The sequence below is a fragment of the Chrysemys picta genome, chromosome 12 (assembly GCF_011386835.1).
Source record: "Chrysemys picta bellii isolate R12L10 chromosome 12, ASM1138683v2, whole genome shotgun sequence".
Taxonomy (NCBI): domain Eukaryota; kingdom Metazoa; phylum Chordata; order Testudines; family Emydidae; genus Chrysemys; species Chrysemys picta.
Window position 1 is genome coordinate 50756947 of NC_088802.1, and position 22093 is coordinate 50779039.

The following is a 22093-nucleotide window of genomic DNA, read 5'->3' on the forward strand; positions in this document are numbered from 1 at the left end:
AAAAACCACTTTGACAAAAAGATCAACATAACCTTAAGAATGGACCTGCTCACAATAGGTGCATACCACAAGCAGCAGTGAGGTATTCAGTCCCTAAGCATCTGCCAAAAGGAAAAAAAGTTGTTCTTTCTTTGAGGAAGCATATTCCCCTGTTCATTTTGTGGCAGGCATGCTGTCTTTAATTTAGGCTCTCATGCTGTAAATACTTGTGCACATGAAGTAACTTGCTATGCATGTTCATGCCCATGAAGTTATTTATGCGCTAAAGGGATGGCAAGATCGGGGCCTTAGATGACATGTATAATTAAATACTATCATCCACATGCAGAGAGAAAAAAGGTTTTCTTTAGCTTGATTGGCTTGCTGATTCTATGCCAAGAGGAACCATATCAGCGTGAACACAATATTTATTCCTTAACGAGTCATTGCCACTTACTGGAAGAAAATATTCTTGAGTGTGACATGCATGCGTTCTAACATTTCTTTGCTGCTGCAAAATAAAAAGCTAAATAAGAGCTTCAAAAGTATCAGTAGTTATTATGGAACTGACTGCATTCTCTCCCGCTTTTCATTCAGCTTGATATGCAAGGGAATGATAAAGAGCTATTTATAAATAGAAAATGGGACCATTTGGCTATTCAAATATCTATGAAGTTACCAGTTAATGTGACACTTATTCAGTCCATTTTTTTTTTCTGTTGCATCTTTTGTCTCAAAGCAGCATATAAAGCTTTTCAGCTCACGTTTATAGTTGTGCTGTACACAATAGAGTATATTATGCCATCTGGTGATCGTTATGGGTAATGCTCCCATGGAGACTGATGAATGGTGAAATCTCTTGACTCAGGCAAGTTGGGCCTTCTGTTTCTATGTTGTTTTAAAAAATAGGTCAGAATGTAACAGCAATAGTAGCTAGAGCCTGGCAAGGAGTTAAGCCAAGAGGGAAAAGGTTAAACTCTTCTCATCTCCCCAAAGGTCTTGGCAAGGGTAAAGCTGTTTTGTAAATATTTTTTTAAGAGGAATAGGAAAACTCTGACAAATAATGTAAATACAGATAGGAGAAAAGACTCAGAGGTTGAGAAGCTGCACTTTATCCTTTGTCTGTGTGAGTTTGGTAAATATTTTGGGCAAGACACTCAGAGCGGAAGCACAGAAATTGTTAAAAGCACTTTCGATCTGAAGAGATTAGCATGTTTCTGATGATTTAATGTGCTGATCAAAGTCTGTATTTTAAATGCAAAGAGAGATGCTTTTTAAAAACAAAGGCTAAACTGTTTAAGAACGGACATCGGTAAGAGTGTGTGTATAGACGCAGCCCGGCTCCACACGACATCACCCAAAGATACTCCACCATACCACTGATGCCAGATTCGGTGCTCCATCTGACTACTTGTCCCACAACCAGGGTGACCAGGCTACTCTGTATGTGTGAAAAACCTTCCCCAAACAGGTGGGCAAAGCCACCACCATCTGTGTTCAAATCCCTCCTTACATCAGGGGTTCTCAACCTTTTTCTTTCTGACCGCCCCCCCCCCCCCAATAGGCTATACAAACTCAATGGCCCACCTATGCCACAAGAACTGGTTTTCTGCATATAAAACTCAGGGCCGGTATTACGGGGTAGCAAGCAGGGAAATTGTCTGTGGCCCCATGCCACAGGGGCCCTTGCGAAGCGACATTGCTCAGGCTTTGGCTGCAGCCCCGGTGGCTTCAGCCCCATGAGGTGGGGCTTCGGCTTTCTGCCCTGGGCCCCAGCAAGTCTAACATTGGCCCTGCTTGGTGGCCCCCTGAAACTTGCTCATGGCCCCCCAGGTGGCCCTGGACCCCTGGTTAAGAACCACTGCCTTCCATAACACCTCAGGGAGAAGGAAGGAATCAAAGTCAGATACTTGTTCAAAATGTTCAGCCATGCTGTTCATATGCCTTTCTTGAGGAGCCATGTAATCTTATTGTTGTAACCATTGTCCATCTTTCCTCTTGCCATCCACCCAGGGCTCTTCTTCCATTCCAGTCTGAGTCTCCCAACCACTCCTCCCCACTTGAGCTCTTATGTCCATTCCCAAATACAGTCAGGGTTTCTTCCCTGTCCCCTGTGAACCACCACTTGTAGTAAGATGAGGCCCTGAAACATAAACCCTTATCAGAGGCCCGTATGAGGCCTGAACTAAAGTAATGGTCAAGGCTTTGCTAACATAAAGCAAAGTTAAGCGGTGAGCCAGAGGCAGGCCCTGCTCACAGAAGCTGGCAAGGAAAGGGCTGATGCTGCAAGTAGAGACATACCTAAAAGGTACTGAACACTAGATATCCGAACGCTCCAATACTTGCACGTTCCACACAGATAACAAGGAACAAGCTGACCAGTGACAGGGCCAAAAGGGTAATATGATGGATAGAGTTGTTTTGTTCAAATCAACATGTACAAGGTGAGAGGCGGCACCTTATTACGTAGAGGGGTTGTACCTTGCTACATAGAGGGGTTGCACCTCAATACGTCAGGAGTGATGTATAACTTGTTTGTACCTGTGTATAAGAATGCATCCCTGAGTGGATGTCTTTGTCCAGCCTAGGGGGCAGTGGAAAGTCCCGCCACTGACTGAGCTGAGTCCATTGTCAGGGAGCACATAAGTACTGGCTAGCCACACCTCAGCAGCACCTTGGACTTTGTTTGCCAGGGAGCTGGAGACTGTGTTTCTCTTCGACAATAAACCTGGCTGACGTGTCTTCGTACCTTACTAGAGTCTGTGGTCATTGGGGGTTCTCTCGGGGTCTGCTGTGTGAGCTATCTGCGCAGAGCTGGGGCAGCACACAGAGGGAACACACGCACGCAGCCGATTGATATCAACATTGAACAGAGCAGAGCACCACACCGGGAGCGTCTGACAACACTGGTGACCCCGACCGCTGATCTGGTGAGTAAGCGAGCTGTCCACTGTAGGAACCGCAATCTAACATGGCAGAAAACCTTGAGCTAGGGAACCCCCTTATCCCCTCTCTTTATATTCCCACAGAGCTTGCTAACTCGTGGACCCGCTGGATTGCCAGTAAGGGGGGTCCATATGAATTTTAAAAAGAAAGTGGGGAAACATGGACTGGCATATGTAGAGCGATAGTAGAAACCGAGGCTCTAAAAAATAAAAGTAAAAAAGCAAGAATTCTGCAACGCATGTCTAGGGCAGTGAGATGGTTAAAACAGCATGCCACAAATTTGGCAAAGCAAGTAACAGTAACAAAGGAAGAGTTAAAAGAATCAAAAGAAGTTACACAGCCCTGAAATGCTCCCACCGCCCTTGCAGGGTGGCAAGCAACCCAGAGACAACCAGCACAGGAACAGAATAAAACACTGGAAACAGCTGCAAGGAACCTACAAAAAATACATGTGCCGTCCACTGTTGTAAATATTGGTGGTAAACAGCAGGCTTCAGATAGCTACCTGAGTCTGAAGAATGGGGACAGAAGTGGAAAAAGGTGGTCCTAGTAAAATTAAAAGATGAAACGGGGTCCACTTCATTGCAACCACCACCTTATGATAAAAGCCAGGTTCCAGTTGAACTTAAACTGAGATCTAGACTGGTGCCTGTCAGAATGGGACAAGTAAGTGCACAGAAGGAAAGAGTAGCACACAATACTTTCACAGAATTGGTAAATCAGATGAAGGAAAATATGAAACAGTTCACAGAGCACATTAGGAGACAGGAGCTGCGACTCAATCGCAGGGGAGTGAATAAAAAAGATTTTCAAAGTAAAAAACCAAAATTAAGTGGGTTAACACCTAGAATTGATGCATTAACACACGGAGTTGCCCAAAACCAGTTAACTGCAGCAAAAAAGGGCACTCCTACCATCCATTTGGCATGCACTCAAAAGCAACAGACACGGGGAGAACAAATTCAAGTTTTACAAAGGCAGGTAACTACCCCCACTCTCCTCTCAGAGCCAGGATAAAAAACAGGGGCGCGATTCCCAACTGTGCAGGTTCCCAACTGCTTTGACCCATGGAACCACACTCCGCGCTCATATCTGAAAATAGAACCTTCTTTCTCAAATATTTTTACATACTGGTTAAGTTTTGTCCTTTATATGCTTTCTTAGTTTGCTAAACTTACTGCTGCTGCCTGTACTTTCAAATACAGTACCTTGATAGAGTTAATCTTTCTTGGCTCAGGTCTCGCTACCTTCCTAGGTTGCTCTTCACCCCCCGCCCTTTCCCCTGCTGCTCCTCACTTCTGCTCTCTCTCTCTCTTTGTTTTAAAAGTTAAAAGTTATGGTTTTTACAGAAACCTCCAAAAGATAAAGCAATTGAAAACAGAAAAAACAAAAATAAAACAAGGTAAAAACTTTACTTTAATTAAATCCAGTAATTTAAGTATTTTAACCCTTCAGGAATGCAACAGCTGGAATTATTCCTAACTTTCTTGAAGATATGGTTGCCAAGCAACAGAAATGCAACAGAAATGCACACTTGGCTTCTAATCCTAACCACTAACTAATATTTGAAACATGGACGTTTCTTATTTCCATATAGCAGAGTTTTAAAATAATGTTAAATATAAAGCAATGCAAAATTCCTTGTTACCAAATTAATACAATAAATTTGGCAAATATTACTATAATTTTATCAATTTATGTTACAAGTTTTAAATAAGGAAATAATTTGTTTATTCGAATGTTTAACCCTTTTTATTTATTTATTTTTTTGTTTGCCTTATTTTGTATAGTTATGAATAGAATTCTGGCGCCATTTGTTTTTAATTGTAAGTTTGTCCTGTATGTCATGTGTGTTGTCTTGTGTTGTATGTTGTGTGGGTCACGTGACTATTTTTAATTATTTTTATTTTTTGTTGCAACAAAAGTCAATTTTATACCCTTTTAAAAAAATATATATGTATATGTGGTACCACACTATTTTGAGATCATGTTTGGGGTATAATCATAGTATTATTAGCACCAATTTTTTGTGCAAAGTTCAAAAAAGTTTCAGTTATAAATATGAACATATGTCTGCCTCAACAAATAATGCAATTGCAACCAAAAAGGATTATCTTTTATCGATCATGGTTTGGTTTTGTTTTTTAAGTTTTTTCCTTTTTTTTTTTTTATTATTTTTTGTTATTCAAAGAAAAAATGTAAGGGGAAACCTCAACATGAAGGTAAAAATAATATTAACAGGTTTCCATGTTTTCAAAGGGTTTCCACCTTTGGCTCCCAAACATAACAAAGCATCATGAAAGTATACCCTCAACTACCCTCAAAGTATCTGTATTTAAAATTTATTTTGGTTTAATTTTATAATTGGTTTAATTTTCTACACTTTTCTTTTGTTACGTTATGTTAATGGGAAGCAATGGTTGTTAAAGTTTGTGCTTCTAAACAGTTAACAAGAGAGAAGTTGGTATCACAAGCAAATTAACTCTAAAAAGCTTGTTAAAATTATGTTATTAACTCTTTTGCTGAAACAAAGTGTTCAGCAAGGGAAAGCAATACACCTTCTCATGGAAGATTGTGAGCATTTATTTTAGCCGTTAAGCATTACATTTTGTATGAAATATTAGTAATGCACCTCAAATGAAAATGAATGTCTATACACCAATCGCAAAAGTATGAGGCCTGAGGCCTGAACTAAAGTAATGGTCAAGACTTTGCTAACATAAAGCAAAGCTAAGCTGTGAGCCAGAGGCAGACCCTGCTCACAGAAGCTGGCAAGGAAAGGGCTGATGCTGCAAAAAGAGACATACCTAAAAGGTACTGAACACTAGATATCCGAACACTCCAGTACTTGCACATCCCCAGGATTGGCTTAACCAGAGGCTCTCCAGCCCACAGGGCAAGCCCTTCTGTTACAGAGGGTTCCCCTCTCCCATGCGGAGTGAAAGTCTGAGGGCTAGATCATCACGCTGTCTGGAGGGTGAGTGCCAGTCTCAGGTCAGACTGTCAGAAAATCAGGAAGACACCCCTCTCACACACCCCAAACTGGTGGTATGTTCTGTAGTTAGATTTCACCAAGGCAGTAACAAATGTGAACTCCTGGATCACTATCCCAGTCTTACAATAGAGTCCTTCATTGGCATTTCACAAGCTTTCTTTGATGTTTCAGAGTAGCAGCCGTGTTAGTCTGTATCCGCAAAAAGAAGAACAGGAGGACTTGTGGCACCTTAGAGACTAACAAATTTATTAGAGCATAAGCTTTCGTGGACTACAGCCCACTTCTTCGGATGCATATAGAATGGAACATATATTGAGGAGATATATATACACACATACAGAGAGCATAAACAGGTGGGAGTTGTCTTACCACCTCTGAGAGGCCATACCATCAGGGGCTCGTTCACCTGCACATCTACCAATGTGATATATGCCATCATGTGCCAGCAATGCCCCTCTGCCATGTACATTGGCCAAACCGGACAGTCTCTACGCAAAAGAATTAATGGACACAAATCTGACATCAGGAATCAAAATACTCAAAAACCAGTGGGAGAACACTTTAACCTGTCTGGTCATTCAGTGACAGACCTGCGGGTGGCTATATTACAACAGAAAAACTTCAAAAACAGACTCCAACGAGAAACTGCTGAGCTAGAATTGATATGCAAACTAGACACAATCAACTCCGGTTTGAATAAGGACTGGGAATGGCTGAGCCATTACAAACATTGAATCTATCTCCCCTTGTAAGTATTCTCACACTTGTTATCTAACTGTCTGTACTGGGCTAGCTTGATTATCACTTCAAAAGTTTTTTTTCTCTTAATTAATTGGCCTCTCAGAGGTGGTAAGACAACTCCCACCTGTTTATGCTCTCTGTATGTGTGTATATATATCTCCTCAATATATGTTCCATTCTATATGCATCCGAAGAAGTGGGCTGTAGTCCACGAAAGCTTATGCTCTAATAAATTTGTTAGTCTCTAAGGTGCCACAAGTCCTCCTGTTCTTCTTTCTTTGATGTGTAATTTAGTTGCACAAATATTTACCCTGTAAATGTTTCCTATTACATTATGACAGGAATAGAGAAGCAAAAATAATATCAGTAACATCCTGTTAGTTTTATGAAGTTTAAACACCCAAAGGTACATTTACAATCACTTTGATGTAATACACAAGTGAATTGACCTGAATACACTCGAGCATGACCTGGTCAGCCAGCATCACACAGATTTTTTTTCAGCTGGTGTAAATCAGTTTAGTCACTGTAGAATGGAGTTACATCAATTTACACCTGACAAGGAACTGGCCCTGAAAGGTTTGGAGATGACTTACTAGTTGGTGCCTAGTTTCTTGAAAAAAAAAAAAAAAAGAAAAAGAAAAAAAATTCAAGAGGACACAATCCAGGGGAACCAACAGGCAGAGATGAGTGACCTTCAGAATTGGTCACTATCTGAATTCCTGTAATACATGTGCATCAGGAACATTTCTGCCGATATTACCAGCAGTCTTTTATCTTCTATTTACTAGATCAGAGCAAACACGAAGAGTTAATATTTAACTCACCTCTTGTGGCTGTCTACTAATTTTAAGAGAAGAAACGGTTACTTTAGAGTCATTTTGGAGGCTTGGGAACTAGCAGCAATGCCCTCGGTGCTGTTCTTGTTGACTGTTACTCTAGCACACTGTGCTCTTGCAGGACGTGGTAAGTGTCTTTGACTTTTGCATAGCAAATAATATTCCTTATTGTAAGTAGAAAATGAGGATGGGAGCACCTTGGTGGAGATGGGGGTTTTGCAGAATCTCTGGGGGTTATCAAGCAGTTGGAAAAGTCTGGCCAAAATATTAGAATTTTTCTTGAAAACTATCACCCTGTACTGCTTCTGTAGGCTGAGTGCATGGCATTGCACATACCAGGGGCTCCTTGTATTTCTCTGTTCCCCCCCACTGCCCCGCTTCCTGTGTGCCATCCTACCATCACCCTCTATTTCAGAGACTCCCTGCAACCTTCCCACTCCCCACTTCTGTGTCCCCATAGCATCCCTCCACCCCATACAGGATATTCTATTCTCCCTACAACATGCTAGGAGCTCTGTGTATCTCCTATCTCCTCCTCCCCAATACCATTGTCCCCTATTCTTTCCCTTTCCAGGGATTTGGTGTGTGCCCCTATTCCCCCTTTCCTCTGCATACCCTGCCTTCCCACCATGGCAGGGGTTCTGGGTGGGCCCCCCATTTCACCCTCTGCCACATGTCAGGGGCACTGATGTCCCCTCTGTTGTGTTAATTTAGACAGAATAAAGGGCCTAAAGAGTTAAACGTTACAGAGTTTTAGACAAGGTTTAGGGTTTTGTATACAGATACCTCAGCTTGCTTAGTACCATGGCAAACACACTATTAAAAATCTTTTCCTTTTTTGTGTCTTTAATAAAAGGTTAAAACCATTAAAGCATTTGAAATGTAAAGTATTAAATATGACTTTCTTTATAACATCCCTTGTTCCCACTCCCTTTAGATGGTAACCCCCCTTTATCTGAAAGTCTCTTAGTTGGTAACTGTCCTATGGGTGGAAAAGAGAAGAAGTTAATTGAGATGGGCTGGAATTGTATGATTGCTGCTGTTAAAGTCTGAGCCCATTTCTCAGAAGACAAAACAAGACCAACCCACACACAAGGGGGGAGAAAAGAATAGAGAAGGTAGAAAATGCAGCGTCTGTCTCTGGTGTGGACTCCCACTTGCAACCTCGCTGCTGGAAAAACACTGGCACAGCACATGATCTTATCAGCTACCCTGAACCCTAGCAAACTTGAACAAGCATTCGGGCTCTTTTGGGCATTGCTTTTGGGTGTCTTTTTCTGGTCACAGGCTTACAGCAGTTTTGCAAAATATGAAGTCTTGGCCAGCAAAACCAGACCCTCATTAGAAGGAAAAAAGGCGCGAGTTAGAACAGAAGAAATAAGGTGGGGAAGGAAAAGCACACACAAGAGTGGGTGTGAGAGACAAGGAAAGAACACACCAGTGGGGTGAGACAAGGACAAGACCTCTCAAAGGTGTGTGTGTCACACACACACACACACACACAGAGACAGTCTCACATCCCAGGTGGTGGTTGGGATTCAGCTGATATAGGTGGCAATGTCATCTGTCTTCCTTTCTCTGGCCTTGTCTGGTCAGCAACTCTTTCAGGCTCAGGATGAAAAAAAGACTGGGGTTCCAGAAGATGGTGAGGGTGGCAGCCTTGATGGTGAAACTCGCTCCAGTAGCCAATTTTTCTCTCCAAAGTGTTTTTCTTTTTAAGACTCTTAAAAGTGACGGGGAGGAATAGTCCAGCCTCTTATTATTTTGTCCACCGATTAGGCCTGATATCCGACACACCAATTTTGTTTCATTGATTTCTGGTTCCACACTTTTCCTGTCTCAAGGACTGTATTAAGATCATGCCTGGTAGTTATACCAGGAGGTCTTTTTGTTTGAACTAATTCAGTCTGTCTCTTTTTTGCATCTTTTCCCATCAACATTTGTTGTAGGTTATTGTAACGTTTTATGAACTTTCACTCGCTTTTCACAGTTCAGCTCACAATTAGGGTAAATTTGTATGCTCAACAACTCCTCCATACAATCGTCGTCCATTTTCCTTCTATGGCAGGGGTTCTGTGTGACACCCCCTCCCTCCGCCCTTCCCAAGGTCCTCCATTCTTCCCGCCCATGCCAGGGATTCTGTGTACACCCCTATTCCCCCCCCCCGTCCCCATTCTCGTTTCTTTTCTGTCTGGGAGATCAATCATTCAGGGTGTTGTCATTTTTAAACTATATTAGGAGGATCAGCAGACTGAGATAGGGGTGGTGTTATTTTGAAAGGTGTCACTGGGTGCCATCAAGTGGTTCTTTGATCTATGGACAGTTACAGACAGACAATTGGAGAAATGCCTTTGAGTTGAGTATAAGACTCTGTGCTTGAGTCTTCTGAATCATACAAACAAAAATCCTCTGCCCAGTACAACTAAAACCTTTTACTGAAAGTGCTTCCTTTTTTCCAGTTTGCCACAAGCCCCCTGAAGTGCCATTTGCTACAGTTGATGTAGACAAGAGAGTATATGATGTAGGTGAAGAAATTACATACACCTGTGATCCTGGTTATAGCCATCAGAGTGGCTCAAGGAAGTATACTTGCCCTCTGTCTGGTAAATGGCCTATCAATAAAATGAGATGTATACGTAAGTAACTCATAAATACCATTCCTAGATGTTATATTCTGCTGCTGCTAGACTGTGCATTGGTTTGACACAAGCTTTTTTATGGTTTGTGTGATCTATCTAGCTACGCAGCTGTGATGCCTTCATTTTCTGTGTTCTTGCCTTTACATTGTAAGAACTGAGCACAAAGTTGAGTTCTTAAACTGTAAAGTAAGCAGCCATTTTGTTATCAGGGTTGCTGCTGCTAGATAGGAGTTGCACACTTCACTCTCTATTGGGAGCTTTACTTTTGTTTTTTCTTGTTGTTGATTCCCTTAATCCAAAATAAAAGATGTTTAGATTGAAATTATATAGTTGTTTTGTATACACTGAAAATTGTAACTATTTATGATGTTTATAACCAAAATTTTAACTCAGCTGTTTCATCCTTAAAATTCTTATGTTTGTTTATTCTATTGTTTTAAAGTGTGTGAGTAAAATATTGATAATTTTGAGTTTAATGACATCTACAGAAATATATTTTTGTTTACAAAATTCCATTATACTTAAATGGAAGCAGGGTCAGACCCTGACAACTTTAATCTTTATTGACGTCAATCACAGACAAGTTATTTATATCTCATGCTTTGCATAGCCCTTAATCAATTGTCAAAGCTAATGTAATCACTAAGAACTTTGAAACTATCTTAAGTGTATTTTGATTTCAAATATAAAATGTCTAGAGTGATGAAAATGTGTACAAAGAAGTGAAGAAATTTGAATGACACTAGTCATTAAATGATGTAAATTCTGTGACTGCTTTATTTTATACATCATGAAATAATAATATCCTCTCATCTTTAAACAACAGCAAAGAAATGTCCCTATCCTGAAGCCATGATAAACGGAATAGTTCATGTTATAGACACGAACTATCAAAGTTTGATACACTTTTCATGTGAACCCGGGTAAGTTCTCATATCACCATGCTATTAAAAATAACTTCAACATAGTAAGGTAATAAACTAGATCCTCTGGTTTTATTAATTGAGCAAAGCTACAGAAATAAAAATGATCCATTTCATATTTTATGATGGTGAACATAGAAATTCCTATACTGTATTAGACCAATGATTCACGTAGTTAGGTAACCACTAGGAGAGATTTTGTTATGAAATGTGATACTACTTAAAATACATAAATAAAATGAACATACTTTTTAAGAACAAACCCCGGAAATTGTTGCACTTTTCATATAAAATATTTCTAGAAGCACAGTGACTTGGCTTTATTATTCTCAAAATCCCCAATATTGGTTCCCATAGACATCCATCTTGTCCAGCTTTCTTGTCGTCTCCAAGTTTGGATAACATGGAGGAGTTATGTGACGGAGAATAATTCAACCTTGCATGCTGTATCAGAGGATCAGGCTAAATCCAAGCAGCAAATTTAAGGCAAAGGAAGATCAAAGCAGTGTTTCAAAATTATTAGGAAGCTACTGAGAAATGTGGTCTACATTATTGAAAAACTCAGGCCCCAAAGCAGTCGTCATCCGTTCCTTGGAGTGTCCCCAACTCATCCTGACAATCAGTGCACTTAGAGGGACCTCTGCTCATGGGAAGGATAAATCAATCAATTTAAAATGCACAAATATAAGAGAAATCCAGTGAAATTGCAGGCTAGATTGAAAAATTAAAACAAGAAAATTGGGACCCCCAAATTAATAAGAAAGCTGCACTAGACTTGGAAAACTGAGAAAATCAATGGAAGGATTGAGAATAATGGCAAAAAATCTCCGAATGACTGATGCTTCCACCAGAATAACACAGAATGGTGTATTGTACATGATCATTCAGGGCACACTTGCTCCTACGGAGTCTGCCCATGGACTTCAATGGATGCTGAACTGGATCATTAAGAACAAATCTCGGTCCTGTTAGTGAATGCTGGAATTCCCCTAGATTTTCAATGGGATCAGGATTTGGCCCTAGTGAAACTGGGGAAGATACAATTAGGGGGAATGACAGCTAGAGCGGACATTGAGACCCCAGGAATTGAGCTGACAGAGAAATAGGACAGATTTCAGTCCCCATGTTAGTACAATATTCAGTTCAAATCAACAAGGTGATCTCCAGACAGCATCACTCAGACTGAGAATATGGGAAACAAGGTCATATGGAAATGGCTGTGTCAGAGCTGCCGAACAACTGATTTAAAAAATTCTTCACTTGTCAGGAGCCCCAGATATTCAAGAATTGGTGTGGAGGACAGGTCTCTCTCTCTCTTACCCTGTTTAACATTGGCCATAGCTTAGCGGGGGATTTTGCTACTCCCAAGAGAATGACTCTCAGAAATGGAACCAGTCCAAATGGCAGGGCTGATTTTATGCAAAAAAAAAAAAAAAAAATTCTGTGCCACCTACTCCCCCCTTTGTAAATCTCCTTTGTACAGCATGAGATGAACTTCTGCATCAGAGACAGCTCCATAACAATCTAGGCTCTTGGGGCTGAAAATATTGCTTCTATGTCTTTCCCTGCACAGTGAATGAAAACTTGAGGTTAGCCCTTATTTGGTCTCCTTATGCAGCAGTGCAATACACTTTTACCCAGGGATGGCTGGTTTGAAAAAGTGCTGCCAGTTTTGGAGATTAGAATAAATTCAAAGGAATTGGCAAAGGAAAATACAGCGACAGATGTTTGATACCAGCACGTTGGTGGAACCAGCGATATATAAAGGGATGTTTCAGCTAGAGCTGTTCCCTTGTTTTGAAGTGCTGTCGGGTGACATTAAAACTGGGAAGAAATCTGTAGAAACAAATCACGTGGGTGAAAACAATTGTCGGTAGACAACGTTTAAAAGAAATATCCTATCAAAATATACCTAACCGCTCTTTCAGTATGCAAATGAGCAGTCACCATCAAGCAACCTGTTTAGAGATGTAATTATATGTTGTGACTGCGCAGTGGGTTCACTCACAATTTTTGTGGATTCGGCTAAGGAGGCCTCCTGAACGTATGGCTCTAAAATAAACAGCACACAAACTAGGCTGTACAGTGTGAGCTGCATTATTAGTATGTCATCAGCGCACTTTGTATCCAATGTTTTTATTATTTGCATAGCACCTTAGGGTGTCTGTCAGAGGGCAGCTGGCCCCCTGAAGGGGCCGGGGGTTGCGCTGACCTCTGGGAGGCAGTTAACTACACCAGAGGGAAGCATTCTGGTGTGATAAAAGAAACTATGCCTGGTGGGGGCTAGCTAGGGGAACAGAGGCTCCTGGGGAGAGGAACCGTTCCCAGAAAGTAGGAGAACACACCTACGGAGAAAGCTTCTTGGGGGAAGCTGGTGATGGGGGGTCACCAGCAAAAAAAAAAAACCAAGGAAAATTGCTCCTGGATGGGAGAGTTTGTGACAAGAAGGGACTATGAATGATAAATCTCAGAGAAACCAGGCTACCTTAAAAGTCTTCACTGGGCAACAACAAAAGCCCTGGGAAAAGAAGAATTTTATGTTGTCCTGGGGAGGGTCAGCCTCTGTGGGAACTTTGATGCAATAGGAGAGACCCTCCCGCAGCTAATGACAAGAGAGCCCTGACTCCAAAAAAGGGTTCACGAAGGCCTCCCAGGTAAGGAACCTTGGATATAATTAGCATTGACAGACGAAGGCTGACTCAGCCTCCTCCCTGTCCTGCTACAGATACTGAAGGGGAGGCCTATTAATGTGATGTTCTGCCTTTGGGGTTGAATAAATAGACCCCTGAAGGGTGCTGTTCAATATACAAGCCTCACTGGACTTATTAAAATCCTCATTCAGGGAAACTGAGGCAGAGACACAATGGCAGCACCTCACCAAGTCACCAAGGTGATTTTGGGGTGATGGCCCCCATTACAGAGTACTTGACATTGAAAAAAAACCCACATGGAAATAAGAGATCCTTCTCTGAACAGCTTAAAGCCTAAAAGTATCAGAAGGAATAGAGAGCGAGAGAGAGAGTCAGAGAGGAGAATAGTGTTGAACAGGCGAATAAGATCAGGGAAACAAGTTTTGGGGACAGACTTGGAGGTGGATAGGACAGTCGCTCTTCTGCATGTAGGAGCACCATGAGAAAGGCATGAAGCTGAGTGTGGAATGAAACGTCAGAGCAGAAAGCTGAGAGGATTCTGTAGAATCTATGCTGTAAGAGGGGGGCATAGAGGAAATGAGAACTAAAATGTAGGCAGGGTGGATGGAGCTCTGCATAGCCTTGTGTGTGTGTATATATATACACCAGATGTGTCCATCAAAGTATCACCATAGCAATAGTACAGCATAAAGGTATCACTTCTTTGTAAGGTATCCATCTAAGACTACAGATATTTAGACAATAGTCAGACAAACATGTGACTCATTCCCCTGGAATAATTCATTAGCAAATATTTTTCACCTGTGACATTCATGGCTGACGCACAGACTGGAATTCATTGTTAAGTGTAAATCAATGCTTAATTTATGCCAGGGCTGAGGCCTGGCACCTCTAGGCTTTGCAGTTCATAGCCCCGGCCCCTCTGTGCTTGCTGTATCAGTTATGAATGTAAAAAAATGTCTTGAGCCCCAGCAACTAATTGCTTGAACAGGGCCGGCTCTAACTTTTTTGCTGCCCCAAGCAGCAAAAAAAAGTGCCGCGCTGCTGGAACCCCCCCGCAAGCGCCGCGCTCCGCACCGCCCCCCTGCCGAGTGCCGCGCCGCCGGAGCCCGCCCCCCCCCCCGCCGAGCTCCCCCCCCCCGGAGCGCCGCGCCCCTCGCCGCCCCCCGGCCGAGGGCCACGCCGCCGGAGTGCCCCCCCCCGCAGAATGCTGCGCCGCGCTGCCCCCCGCCACCCCAAGATTTGCCGCCCCTTACCAGGTGCCGCCCCAAGCATGTGCTTGGTTGCCTGGTGCCTGGAGCCGGCCCTGTGCTTGAACCCCGGCACCTCTTTCATTACAAATTAAGCGCTGGTGTAAATGGTTTCATTCAAATTGCTCCTCTGAGAAAGACAGTATAACAAGCACCTCTGACATTCAGTATAATAATGGGATTTGATTGATGGACCTCATTTTGCTAACAATAGTTTGCTGGTTTCCAGCTGTGTAATATAGAAATGACAGAAACAGGATGAGCATTTCATTAAAACTCAGTGTAAGGACTTTCACTAATACATTCATGGAAGTCTGGAGATAAGGACATTAGAGGGAAGGTACATGTGAATTAAACTGGGCTGACTGGTGTCTACTGGTAAAGTTATGCACTATGGTATCTACCCTGAAGTATCTGATTTTATACAAACAGAATCAATGTACTTGTCATAGATAACTGAGCGTTGCTCCCAAGAAACCATTTATTGTACCATCCACTGTATTAATGACAAATCAATGTTCTTTACTTGCATGTATACACCGTATTAATCAATTATATAAACCAATATGGCAAATACTATATATAATTGACTGTGGAAGGTATTGGCCTCATATTCGTTTTCTCCTCTTGTGAAACCACGCCTTTTGGAAACTTGCAGTGTTAGTATAGAGCCAATTTTTTCAGGTTTCAATCAAAATTCCCATTAAAATCAATGAGTGTTTGAACTAGAGAAGGATTCCAGGATTTGGACCCTACGGTGCAGTGCATATCTGCTTGCTGGGTCTCTTTTAGAGGAGTACTAGTCTTTCTTGTCAAGATTATTTCAATCCTGCTACGTGTAAATGGTCTCAAAGTTTGCTTATAAATGGATCTCTTTCTCTTCAGATACATTCTCTATGGAACAGACACTAGCCAGTGCATGGCAGATGGACAGTGGAGCGGAAAACGACCTGTATGCCAACGTATGTGTCCCATATATAAAAGAAATTCTCTGGGCCTTATTCTTATGTACATTCAAGACCTTTTTATGTCGTTCTGGCCTTTTAAAGACCCTTAAAGTGGGCAGAAATATATTTCCATCCACTCCAAGGCTTCTTAGCAGTGCCAGAGCAATGTAAAGGGACTCGGTGTAAATAAGAATCAGACCTTCTATCTCTGACATGGAGAGAATGGTGTGATCTGTTTTATTTTTATTATTTTGGGGGTGTGTGAATTGTAAGAGAAGAGTAGTTTAATAATCTGTTTAATAGAATGGGCGTCTGGAACTCCTGAATTCTAATACTGGAGCAGAGATGATGCCGATTCCCTGGGGATGGGGCAGGTCACTTACCCTCTTTGCTTCAAATTAGGATATTAGGGAAACTCTGCCACTCTGGTGTAGGTGTTGTTTTGCCATAATCTACCCTTCATAGACATACAACACTTTGATGAGAGAAGTACAAATATGCAGTTATGGTCTATGTATTATTATATAGGCTGTAACATTTTACAGCAATCCATGAATTACAAATGCTTATGCCACTGAGCCTTTTAATCTTAGGCTTGGTCTACACTAAACCCCCAAATCGAACTAAGGTACGCAACTTCAGCTACGTGAATAACGTAGCTGAAGTCGACGTACCTTAGTTCGAACTTACCGCGGTCCAGACCCGGCAGGCAGGCTCCCCCGTCGACTCCGCGTACTCCTCGCGGCGAGCAGGATTACCGGAGTCGACGGGGAGCACTTCTGAGTTCGATTTATCGCGTCCAGACAAGACGCGATAAATCGAACCCAGAAGTTCGATTGCCTGCCGCCGAACCAGCGTGGTAAGTATAGACAAGCCCTTATTGCGTTGGGAAATAAATTTCTCTGTGATGGTATGCATAATTCCATCATGGGCATGGTGCTCGTTCTGTGCGATGTTCCTCAAGGCAGGAGTAACAGCTAGGTCAGTGGTACTCAGTCCTCAGTGATTCAGGAGCCAAATTAGCGATCAACATTACCCAAAAGAGCCACTGTAGTGTGAATTCATTGTTTCATTTACTATAGTGCTATATATTCATATTTAAACAGTATGATGGGAAATGTTTAGTGTGTGTGTGTATATGTGCGTGTATGTGTATGTGTGTATAATATATATACACCTCTACCTCGATATAACGCAACCCGATATAACATGAATTTGGATATAACGCGGTAAAGCAGTGCTCCCAGGGGGCGGGGCTGCGCACTCCGGTGGATCAAAGCAAGTTCGCTACAACGCAGTTTCACCTATAACGCGGTAAGATTTTTTGGCTCCCGAGGACAGCGTTATATCGAGGTAGAGGTGTATTATTCTCACAGCAAAATAACTGAGCAAGTATTATTTTTTTATCAGCTACAATTGATTAATAACCTAGACTGGTTAATAATTAAATCACACAGTGTTTTAATATGTGCTGCAAAGAGCCTCAGGAGGCACATTAAAGAGCCACTTGCAGTTCTCGAGATTCAGTCGGAGTATCGCTGAGCTAGATTTATAACATATGTGGAATAATGATGCTCTGGTTTTTCCAGCTGTGACTTGTCCTCCTCCCTCGCTTCCTGAATTTGGAGTTATTTCTTACCATAAGCTATCGCCTGGAAATGAGTCCGTCTTCCAAGACATTATCCGTTTTGAATGCTTATCATCTTTTGCGTTGTTTGGAAATGAAACTGCTACTTGCATGGCCAATGGGACCTGGAGTGATATACCAGAATGCAGGTGTAAGTAAATATATGATCACTAATTTCCATTATTTTATTATTTTAAAAGCTTCTTAGAATAACATGTATGAAATCGCATGAACAATATTTTTTTAAAATGGGCTGTCTAAAAAGATACCGACTTGTTAATGCATACATTGGATAGACTAGAATTCACCCTATTCTGAAAGGCAGAATCATGAATGAAAGTAGATGCTGACAGTGACCTCAAGCTGGCACATTTTGTAGAACAAAACGCTGCCCCAAGGTAACTATAACCTATGATATTGTATAAGTTTATGCAAATCAAGAGCAACTTCCACTGATATGAAATCAAAATCTGCTCCATGAACATATTCCACTAACTAAGCAGTAGCAGTGAACTATTTCATCAGTTTAAGAAATACAGGACTAGACTGCCAATGAGTAACTCCAGTTGGTAACTCCATTAGCATAACTCCATTGAATTCAATGGACCGGTGCCAAATTCCACTATTTTAGGATCTGATTCATAGATTATAATGAAAATATTTCTAAACAAAATAACATTTGTTTCTTTCTAACATCTTCACCTTCTCTCATGGTATATCTCTGGGAAAGAGGAACCAAAGAAAGTTTCAAGGTTACCATATTTTCCACAGTATATAATATGTCTTAAACGTCTACATCTGATGCAGCTTTGTTTTTTCTACAACAGATGTAACATGTCCACATCCAACGGGGATAGAAAATGGATTTGTAAATTTTCATGTTCGCAGAACCTATCGTTATATGGAGAGCGTCGATTACGGCTGCCAGCCTCGTTATGTGCTAGATGGACCAAGGGAATCAAGGTGTGAAAAAACAGGTAGCTGGTCCATCAAGCCAACCTGTAAAGGTATGAATATATATACTCTGTATTAAAAACCATCTATTGACCTGTATTGTCCTAAAAGTGTAGCTATCCATCATGAGAGATGTCTTTATAACAGTTCCCCATCTCTAAACAAAGCAGAAAGTACAAACATTTCATACTGAGGTCTGTAAGAAAACATGAAATGATTATCTGCTTCAAAATCCGACCTAGTGTAAGAGGATACAACTGAATTGACTTCAGTGATCAAGCACCTATTTCCACTAGGTCTGAATTCTCCCTTTTACTCATCTTTCTCGTAACTGAATGAAAACATTGTACGCTGGTCAGGTCTACGCTAGAAACTTTTGTTGGTGTTGCAATGTTGCTTGGGGCACTTCCCCCTCCCCCACCGCCTTTTTTAAAGAAACATTTCTATACCGGCACAAACCTCAATGTAAAGGCTATACCACCAAAAGCATGTTTTATATTGGTGTAAGCTGTACCTGCACTAGAAGGGTTTGCCAGTATAATTACACCAGCAAATCTTTTCTAGTGTAGACCTGGCCTCACTAGTCTCCCCCATTTACTGTGATCAGAAGTAACATTTTCTGTGATTATATCACTTAATTTGTTTTCCATCAATATTTAGACTATTTGTAACATATTCACACTTTTAAATTATGAAAAGGGTCAAAGATGCCGCTTATTTGGATGTTCCCAATAAAAGATACACCTACAACTGACCTATGGAAACCAGCCACTTGACCACGTTCATCAAGAACACGTATTCACCTAAACCAGCATATTGCAATAAGTCAGAGCATGGGATTTTCAAAAACACCCAAGCGTGCTTCAAAGTCACTTAGCCCCAGGGGTGAAAGTAATTTAAAGGACTTACCTGTGTGCCGGAGTCCTGAGCGGGGGGGGCAGGGCCTCAACTGGAAGCGGGCAGGGCCTCAACCAGAAGAGGCGGAGCCTTTAAATCCCCGGGCCCTTTAAATCGAGATTTAAAGGGCCCGGGGCTCCAGCTGTGTTAGCGACGGCTGGGAACCCTGGGCCCTTTAAATCACCGTTGGAGCCCGATGGTAGTGGTACCTGTGGCAGCAGCCAGGAGCCCTGGGGCTCGGGCAGTGATTTAAAGGGCCCGGGGCTCCAGCCGTTGCTGGGAGTCCCGGGTCCTTTAAATCGCTGGCGTGGGGAAGCTGCCCCTTGCCGGTATGTGTACCTGTTCACCGTACCATACTAGCCTACTTTCACCTCTGCTTAGCCCACTATCGAATATCCCACACAGGGTCTGTACTCCAACTAGCTAGGCAAGCGGACAGATCTGCATGGGCCACAGGGTGTTCTTCTACCTCCAAATGTTATTTTTGTATCTTCTTCAAAAGACCTAGCCCATTCAATTTTTAAACAGAGCTCTTATTATTCAGAAGTACCATTTACAAATTAATTGTTTTTCAGCACCATGTAAAATACCAGTTAAGAAAGCCACAGTGTTATACAACGGCCGGAAGATAAAAGTTCAGAATGACCTCAAGGAAGGAATACAGCATGCTGAAACTGTTTTCTTTTTCTGCAAAAACCAAGATAAAACGTGTGGCTATACCATACCCACTCAGTGTATAAATGGCCAACTCACAGTCCCTTCCTGTTTCGAAGGTATGAACCAGGGTAACTGCACAAGAGTGTCCAGCTTGGGAGAGTGATAAGACCTTGATTATATGGGGGGGAGTGGATTCATTTAGCCTGAATCCATACTTGAGGGCTAAAGCATTTGGCTTGAAGAAGGGTAGTGGAAGGTTTCAGTGGGAGAAGTGGTCCCAGCTATGGAGAGCATGCATAGCAAGAGTCTTCTATGTCAGAGAAGTGCTCTGTGGCAAAAAACTGACAGGGCCATGGCCAGTGAATCTGTGACTTCATGAATTGACTGGTCAAAACTCTCGATGGAGGAGGATTGTAGGGACTTATGTAGGATTTATGGCTTTGAGACCCTGGGACATTGCATTCATTCCTGGGGAAGAACACCATCCTTGCTATCACTTATGCTGGACCTATTTATGCAGGATTTGCATGGGATTGTGGGGAGGAGGGATCACGGGCTGGTAATCCAGCTTTGAATTTTTGACATCAGGATCACAAAGTGATTGATGGCTTCACTGCAGAATCGAGGCTGCAGAAGCTGCATTGCAAATGCAAAATATTTCAAAACAGAAATAATTTGAAAGATTCTGATTGCTAACTTCTTTATTAGCAGTCAGGGAAATATGGCAGCTTGTAGGCAAGAGGAAGTGCTTTGTGTTTGTTATTCTTTTATTAAATTTGCCCCCGCAAAAAGTTCCTCTTTACAGCTCCATTTCATTTGAAAATGTGTGTGTGTGTGGGGGGGGGGGGGAGAACCCCACCATATGCTCAGTGTGGAAATACCTGCTCTCATTTTTGCATGGCTTGCATTAGCATCAGACGATGGATGCAGCTGTTGCTGAAATGGGCTCTCGAAAGGTATCTTTCTATGGTTCCTATGGCGTATAGCTAAAATTCACTACATAGTATGCCCCAGGATTGTAACTTATTTCAGTTGTTACGTATTTTAAAGAATCTCACCTAGATTTGTAACTTCTTGTTTTTGACAGAAATTGGTACTTTGTTTTTTTGGAAAAAGGATCCATCAGAGTTGACACCATGTGATGCCTGAGTGAATTCAAAACAACATTGTTCTGTTAACTAAATGTTTTATTACAACAAAATTGTAAAGGTGGAAAGGAGGTCCCAAGGAGTGTATTCCTCCCTGCCCCTACAAACAGTGTAATCTCATTGCCAGTCTATTTCACAGTCTAAGATAAAATGTTCTGTTACAAATTCTCTCCTGAGATATATCTGATCTGTTCCTTTGCTCACTTTCCTCTCCTTCTTATTTGCAAGTCCCTTTCAGACCACCCTAAGCAATTCCTCTCCTTTGGTGTTTACACTCTTTCATGTACTTGTAATTTGTTCTCACATCTCCGGCCATACACCAGTGTGGTCATTTTTCAGTCAAGCTGTAGTGCATACTTATTTCTTTTAATATTACCTGGTCATTAATCAAATCCTCTAGCTCTTTCCTTTTTATCATTCAAAGTCAGTTTTAACTGTATCCACACAGTATTGTACCTTTCCTCATAAAATGTTTTTGAATGGTAATTGTGGCATTTGCATGTGAAGAAGTGGGTTTTTTACCACGAAAACGTATGCCCTAATAAATCTGTTAGTCTTTAAGGTGCCACCGGACTCCTCATTGTTTTTGTGGATACAGACTAACACAGCTACCCCTCTGATATTGTGGCATTGATTTTCTTATTTTCTTATTGTGCCTTTTTAACTAAACATGAGAAATTTAAGTATGAAAACAACCTTCTCAAGTTACTCATTTTACAGTCTGATTTCAAAGCAAACACATATAAAACCAGGCCTCCCCTTTCTAATCTGTACCAGTAGTCTGAAAATTCAAATGAGGGACAGTGCTTAGTCAAAAGGGAGGCGTTTGACTAGTGGCTGGAGAAAACTGTCTGTCAGGACTCTGTCTAGCTCTGCCTCTGACTGTCTATAGAATGACAG

The 22093-nt window shown here is 41.7% G+C and overlaps 1 protein-coding gene across 1 annotated transcript; it reads left to right on the plus strand.

The window, feature by feature from the left end:
- The first annotated feature begins 2549 nt into the window (after window positions 1–2549).
- APOH (apolipoprotein H) lies at window positions 2550–21758 on the plus strand. The gene is made up of 9 exons (XM_065563655.1): window positions 2550–2909; window positions 7453–7627; window positions 9960–10136; window positions 10966–11062; window positions 15849–15925; window positions 17500–17688; window positions 18365–18544; window positions 19964–20161; window positions 21133–21758. The coding sequence occupies exons 2-9, from the start codon at window positions 7567–7569 to the stop codon at window positions 21192–21194; spliced, it is 1041 nt and encodes a 346-aa protein (XP_065419727.1). The 5' UTR covers window positions 2550–2909; window positions 7453–7566; the 3' UTR covers window positions 21195–21758.
- Window positions 21759–22093: the final 335 nt, after the last annotated feature.

What these genes read in the sequence shown, in the direction of transcription:
- APOH (XM_065563655.1), top strand. Translation starts at nt 7,567, where the DNA reads ATGCCCTCGGTGCTGTTCTTGTTGACTGTTACTCTAGCACACTGTGCT. An exon ending in CTGTGCTCTTGCAGGACGTG is followed by an intron (nt 7,628 to 9,959) that starts GTAAGTGTCTTT and finishes CCTTTTTTCCAG; the next exon opens with TTTGCCACAAGCCCCCTGAA. An exon ending in CACTTTTCATGTGAACCCGG is followed by an intron (nt 11,063 to 15,848) that starts GTAAGTTCTCAT and finishes CTTTCTCTTCAG; the next exon opens with ATACATTCTCTATGGAACAG.